At 44.9% G+C, this 6,971-nt stretch overlaps 1 protein-coding gene across 1 annotated transcript; it reads left to right on the forward strand.

Moving 5' to 3' along the window:
* The first annotated feature begins 5,107 nt into the window (after positions 1-5,107).
* Positions 5,108-6,971, forward strand: LOC136488716 (uncharacterized). The gene is made up of 6 exons (XM_066485551.1): positions 5,108-5,223; positions 5,377-5,454; positions 5,619-5,730; positions 5,845-5,907; positions 5,976-6,623; positions 6,837-6,971. The coding sequence occupies exons 1-6, from the start codon at positions 5,108-5,110 to the stop codon at positions 6,969-6,971; spliced, it is 1,152 nt and encodes a 383-aa protein (XP_066341648.1).

Consider the following 6,971-nt stretch of genomic DNA (forward strand, 5'->3'; position numbering starts at 1 on the left):
AACATTATTTTGAGCTTGAGTAAATACATCAGTACGTGACTCTTCAGTTAATTAGTGACGTGTGTTGCGGTGCTTGAGGGCAAGTTGTGAGGCGCAGCCCGGTCCAGAATGCGGCCGCGGCAAGTGACGGAGGCTGTGACGGAGGGGGGTCGGACGTCACACAATCCGGTATCGGCGGGTCGGGTAGAGAGGCGGGGGTAGGCCGAGCGGCGGTCTATCGCTGCTGGAATTCTGCATGTCGCCGGTGCTTTAGGCGGCCTTTGTCGTGCCGTCACTTCTTTCATTTATTTATTTCTTCTCTTCCTCCAAATCGACTAGCACTTTAACACTGCGGTGCTCTGTTTTCAAAAGTCATTGATTGTTGACAGTAGAGTTGCTGTTTTTATTTATCTTATGTTTGGGCGAGGTGGAGAGCGGGAAGCCGCTGGCGTCCAGCAACGCACGGTGAGATCGTCGGTCTTGTTATTGTCGGCGGCCGTTGCCTGTAAGGTCGTGACCGCCGCATCGATGCTAGAAGATATCTAGTCTAGTTCTGAACAGTGTCAGCTGACAAATCATCGGTGGCCGTTGGCTGCAGAAATTCACTGCGCTCCCGGTGTGATTCTCTGACTTGATGTAGTAAAGTGACTGGTGACTTTTCATCACCTGGATGCTATCTATTTCTCATCCCACGGTTGGAAAGCTCTTCGCTTTTTTTTTTTAGAAACAGCTCTTCACTGTATTAGCGCTAGCCGGGATGCAAATAGCAGCCCATCCAAAGACCGGTTCACGGAAATGCGTACGGAGCAGGGATAGTTGGCATAATTTACTTTCTTCTGTGCAGCTTATCTTTTCAAAACTTTTACACAAGAGCTTGGATAAATATAAAATTTATTTGAAAATTCTAGTCCTGAAAAATATCTACAATTATAGTATCTGACTTTTTCATTTAAAATCATTTTGTGTGAAATTTGCCTCAAATTATCTACCATTACATGGCACTTCAAAAAATTATAACTTTTTAAATAATCTTGTATGAAGATGAAATTTATAAAATAATCTTATTTCTCAATAATATAAACGTCTTTTTAGTTCACAATGTTTCTATTTGAATCTATCTTGGCACCGAAATAAAGATAAAAATTTATATGCTCACACAACATCTACAACCCAACTAGTTGAAACCAAACCGTAACTCATCTAAGACCGCAGACACGGCTATCTAGATAGACTATACACTCTTCAGAGGTTGTACACTTTTTCCAAAAGTAGGATATTATCACTACAGTGTGCTAGATATATGTCTAGGTGATGGGACCGGGACAGATATAGTTGGTGGATATGAGTTGAAAGGAGATTAAAATAGAGCTCAAATGATTTATAGTTTTTAAAATAAAATTTAAAAATAATTTTGAGTACAAGGGATTTTGAATTTGACTTTTCCCAGTGTTATCCTAAATGATAAACAATCAGTCACTTACTATTTAGCCATTATTCGGTCTAAATGTCCAATTAAACAGGCAAAGTGGTCATTTAAATGGGCTAAACGGCTGATTAAACGGAAACGGTGTACCATTGTGTAGCGTTTACATGGTGTGTAAACGGGCTAAACGATTGTTCAGACGAGGAATGAATTAAAAGGTTATATATATATATATATTATTGAGAAGTAAGATTATTTTATAATTTTTTATCTTCATCCGAGATTATATAAAAAATTATATTTTTTTTGAAGAAGTGATGTGTAACGGTAGATAATTTGAGTCAATTTATTCAAACAAAATGATTTAAATGAAAAAGTCATATATTATAAAGTTGTAGATATTCTTGAGGACTATAATGTATAAATTTTATCTTCAGCCAAGCTCATACGTAAATGTTTTTATTTATATACAGAAAACAAAAGCTGTACAGAAAAAAGAAAAAAATTGCCAACTATCCTTGCTCTGTCTAGGAACTGAGCTTTAAATAGGCTGCTATTTGCATCCCGGCTAGCACTACTAAACTGAAGCTTGCCAACCGTTAGATGAGAAATAGATGGCATCCAGGTGATGAAAAAGTCATCCATGACTTCACTACAGCAAGTTAGAGAATCCACGCCGCTGCGGTCCGTGCTCACAAGTGTTACGGGACATTATATTGGATCAAAGAGCCTTTTTCAGGCATGCGTTGTTTACAGAGAGGCAAAGTTATGGTGGTCTGGTGAGAGCTATTAGGCCAAAAATTTCACTTGTATGAGCGTCCTTAGTAGATCTTAAACATCGGTACTGGTTGGTTTGATTCATGAGAATTTCAATAGAGGCCCACGTAGACAAGAAAAATGTACGCGAATGTCAGCATTCAAGATGCTGCAACGGCTACATCTACTTGGTCCATCTTCGAAAAAAAAGTACTTGTTCTGCACCAGGGATGGTGAAGGACGCGCCAGCACGCAGGAAAGAGAGGCGATCGCCAAAAGGGGCTGGGCGCAAACTGAAGCTGTACCACGCGCGCGTACGAAGCAAACGGGTCATCAAGCCTAACCCAAAATACGTAGGCGGCGACTGGGCTAGAGAGTTTCAGAGAGGAGGGAGGTGTATATAGAACTGGGAAAAACAGATTACAAGGACCTGGAGCGCTGTCCGGTTGCCGGAGGCGAGAAGGAGACGGGCTTGCGATCAGATAATGAATTCGCCTAATATCTATACTAACATAGGCAGATCTTACAATGAACTTTTCGTTGTCCTATTCGTGGGCACCACACGCACACACGATCAACATCCCACGTGCCTCAATTGTTCTTAACTTTGATTACGATCAACATTCTATTCGGGACAGGACAGTAGTGGTAATGCGCAGCGACCTCACCTTGGAAGGTAGCGGCGGCAACGCCGCTCGAGCTCTCCACCGCGTTCGTCCACGAGCTGCCTGGTATGGAGGCGCCGGCTCTTCCCTGTAGGCTGCTTCTTATGGCTCATAATATAAGGTAATACTACCATTAAGACGTGTGGAAGGTCAGACGTCTCGCTCCACTTAGTGCCGCATGCGCTACTCGTCTAATAAAAAACAAAATCAACTCTTGCACACCTTGCTCCGCTCCACTTCGCTCCCGCTCGCAGCACTCGGCTCCGCTCCCGCATGCGGCGCTCAACTGCTAGCCCTACCAGATGGGCGTGCGGCTGCCCTATCATGGTTTCGGCGCGTGACCGCCTGCGAGTCATGGCGGAGCGGTGGCCGGCCCTGCCAGGTACGCAGCCGCCTATGAGTCGCGGCGCTCGGCTACTGGCCCTGCTTAGCGCGGCTCGAGGCCGCTGCCTCCCCGCCCCGGCGCGCGGCCGCTGCCCCCCTTCCTTGTCGCGCAGCCACCGCCGAGTGCTGCCTACAAGCACCGCCGGACCGCTGACTCCGAAGAACTCCGCATGCTGACGAGCCTCCATCCTCCAAGCGGCAATGAGATGTTTGCGTTGAAACTACATGTTGCAAGCGTTTATTTCAAGTGTTTCAAATATTATAGAGGTACGTTGCAAGTGTTTTATATGGATGTTGCAAAAGTAGATCGCGATGTTGCACATGTTGCAATGGTTGTACACATATCTTACAAGCTCCTATTCTCAATGTTTCATGTGTTTTTTCCGACGTATGTTGCAAGTGGGTTTATATGTATGTTGTATATGTTTTCACACATATGATGCAAGTGTTTTATCTAGATGTTGTGTATGTTTACAATGATTTCAAGTGCTTTCAGATTTTTTTGCAAGTGTTTTATACGCATATTTCAAATGTTTCATTTGTTTTCAGACGTATGTTGTAATTGTTGCATCTGGATCTTTCAACACTAGATCATGTGTTGCATCTGCCTCATTGCCTTTCAGTTGTCTTGCCTCGGTGTTAGGTGCGAGAAGGTGGAGGCAGTCCCCACTGGCACGGGCGAGCCCCACGTGCTTGCGGGCGAACGCACCAAGCGAGACGTGGGCGAGCAGGGCGTGGGACGCGAGATGGGGGACAACGGCGTGGGCGTCCGGGGGCTAGCGTATATATACTCAAGTTCTACCATAAATATTGGGTATTCAATTGAATACCCAAGAATTGAGCTTGGCCTACCCCTGAAGAAATCAATCTTCGTGTGTTCGCTTGGTGAGTAAATCAGTCCTCGTTTGCAATAGATGTGGATCACAATGATTGTAACGTAGTTGTGAACATAGCTTGCAAGTTTATTTTGGGGCGTGGCTAGCTTCAGATTTCTGGGAGATATCGGCAAGAATTTTTATGTCTAAACATTACGACAACTATGCAAAATTCATATGACCACATCCTTACCAATGGAATCTAAAGGTTCTCATGGAATGTTATTCAGCTTTATCCAAAAATACTAAACAAACTTCAACCGATAGTGATCAACTTCTGACTCGCTAGGTGAGTTTTTCTAATATATATTGCTTTTACCTATTTTTTCAATTATTATTCACTCATGTAGTCAATATTCAGTTTATCCAAAAATACTAAACAGCATCATCTGCCGTTGAGCAACTTCTAACTTGCTTGGAGAGTTTCCAGTAGTTTTTACCTGTTTCTTCAATATCTAAATTTCCCCTTTTCAGTTCAGGTTACCATATATCAAGTGATTAAACTAATGTACATCATGGCATTAATTTTTTTTTTGTTTTCACTCACTATCAGTGTTGAGCAGTAAACAATTGACAAGTTGTCTCTTTGGACATAATCAAGACTAAGATTGGAACATTCACTGACAAGGGCACAAAGACTATTTAGAATCGGTAATGCTCTCCTCAGGGCGTCTGACACTTCGGTCGCGCCCATTGTGGGCCTGTGGAGCCCAATACGAAGCCTGCTTTTGGCTTCTTAAAAAATGATTCCGGTACCTCCTTTTCCAACTTAACCACCCGCTACTGGTTGGTCCTGGCGGCGTCGAGCTCGACGCGAAGGCACGCGTTCTCGGCCTGGAGTCGCGACGTCGGTCTCGAGGAACGACACGATGGCTACGGTTTCCTTGAGGATCTTGCGCTCTAGCAGCTCGGTGCGGAGGCGGCTGGGACTCCTGCTCCTAGAGCTTCTCGACGAGGCAGATGAGGTCCGCGGCGGCAGGGCTCGACGGCAACTCGGGCGAACGACCGCGGGAAGTAGCAGGAGAATGGTCCGCCGGGCCACACAGTCGCCTGCCCACTGGTATCTCCGCTCACTCCACGACATCAAGGTCCGCGTCAATGAGCCTCCATTCATCCAAGCAGCAAGCTCAAAGCGCATGTTGTAAGAGTATGTTTCAATTGTTTGAGATGTTTTAGAGCTATGTTGCAAGTGTTGTATATTGATGTTGCAAAAGTACATCGGAATGTTGCAAATGTTGTATTGGCTATGCACGTATGTTTCAAGCGTATGTTCTAAATGTTTCATCTATTTCAGATATATGTTGCAAGTGTTTTATCTGGATGTTGCAAAAGTAGATTTGGATGTTGCAAGCATATGTTTCAAGTGTTCCAGGTGTTTTCTGCCCGGGCGGAAGAGATTGCCAAGACAATAAAAAATGCAGCTCATATTTGATCCATTAATATCTTTGGCTCTAATTCAGTGCTGGTCGAAAAGCATGCCTCTGAGTTTTTAAACAGCCAAGTCTTGCGAGTGCTGAATATACAATTTATGTTCAGTGGATGCAATCTGGGACATGTCAAAAGTTTTGGTCAATTGAAGTACTTCAGGGCATTGCTTAATAAGCTTCCAGAAGATATAGAAAAGTTCGAACATCTAGAGACACTAGATGTGAGACATCGCCGGCTTCCAAACCCACCAACATGTATTATCCACTTGCAGAAGCTGGTGCGTCTTTTTGTCCCTTCATGGATGCGACTACCCGATGGAATAAAAAATCTGCAGGCATTGGAAGAGCTATCAGCTATCAATTTGGGCATTCAATCTGTAGAGTTTATCAAGGACTGGGTGATCTGTCTAATCTGAGGGTACTTGGAATTTATTGGTCATGTTCTCGTAAATTACGTGATATGAAGGGCCACAAGAAAGCATGTATCTCAACGGTCTCCAGGCTATTCAGGCACCTGCGAGAACTACGCATGTGGGATAGTGGTCCTGATGTCATATGTTCATTCATGGCTTCATGTGTCCCTACTCCACCACCACTTCAAAAGCTTCCTCTTGATACACATAACTTAAATAGGGTGGGCCCTCTAATTAGCTCACTAGTCAACCTGTCTCGCCTCTACATTGATGTTTATGGTGAAGCAGGCAACGAAGGAATAAATATCCTAGCAAGTTTACCCATGCTGCTCTCTCTTACTGTTTACTTATCCAATGACAAAGATGGAGATTCAGGCATCCTCTACCCAAGGCAAGCAATCAACAGGCAAGGCTTCCAGCTTTTGGTCAAGTTTAAATTGTGCTGTTGGCGTGACGAGGCATTGGAGTTTGAACCGGGGGCCATGCCAAAGCTCCAAAGGCTCAAGCTGGAACTGATGGCACGGTGCCAGTTCAAGTTTGGGGAAGGTGGCCTCGTCCACGGGCTGCAGAATCTGGGACAAGGTCTCAAACATGTGGCTGTCGAGGTTGACTGCGAAGCTGCTGTTGCAGACGAGGTGGAGGCATTGGAGGATGACATCAGGGGCGCAGCAGCAGTCCATCCCAACCGTCCCATACTCCAGGTCAAAAGAGAATGTCAAGATTGCATGGCTCATGGGTGTAGCAGGCGTCCATCCGACCATGCCACAGTAGAAGCCTAATGAAGACCATTGTGAGTACATGATGCCATTTTTAAGTACGGACTACGGAGTATGTAGGAACTGAACAATGCAAATTCGATTTGTTGTCCCCTTGGGTTGTGCACTTGTGGCACCGCTGGTTCATAACTATCTCAGTCTGTCACGGAGCTTAAACTCGTTGTTCCAGTTGCTATGTGGCTTTTAGTTCTGACATTGCCAAGATACATCTGCAACTCGGGCGGCCTCGTCGCATGCACTGGCTGCACCTGCGTGAACGACCGCGGGAAGTAG

This window comes from Miscanthus floridulus, chromosome 10 (assembly GCF_019320115.1).
Source record: "Miscanthus floridulus cultivar M001 chromosome 10, ASM1932011v1, whole genome shotgun sequence".
Lineage (NCBI taxonomy): Eukaryota > Viridiplantae > Streptophyta > Magnoliopsida > Poales > Poaceae > Miscanthus > Miscanthus floridulus.

What these genes read in the sequence shown, in the direction of transcription:
- LOC136488716 (XM_066485551.1), top strand. Translation starts at nt 5,108, where the DNA reads ATGGTCCGCCGGGCCACACAGTCGCCTGCCCACTGGTATCTCCGCTCA. An exon ending in ATATGTTTCAAGTGTTCCAG is followed by an intron (nt 5,455 to 5,618) that starts GTGTTTTCTGCC and finishes ATTTATGTTCAG; the next exon opens with TGGATGCAATCTGGGACATG. An exon ending in AACATCTAGAGACACTAGAT is followed by an intron (nt 5,731 to 5,844) that starts GTGAGACATCGC and finishes AAAAATCTGCAG; the next exon opens with GCATTGGAAGAGCTATCAGC.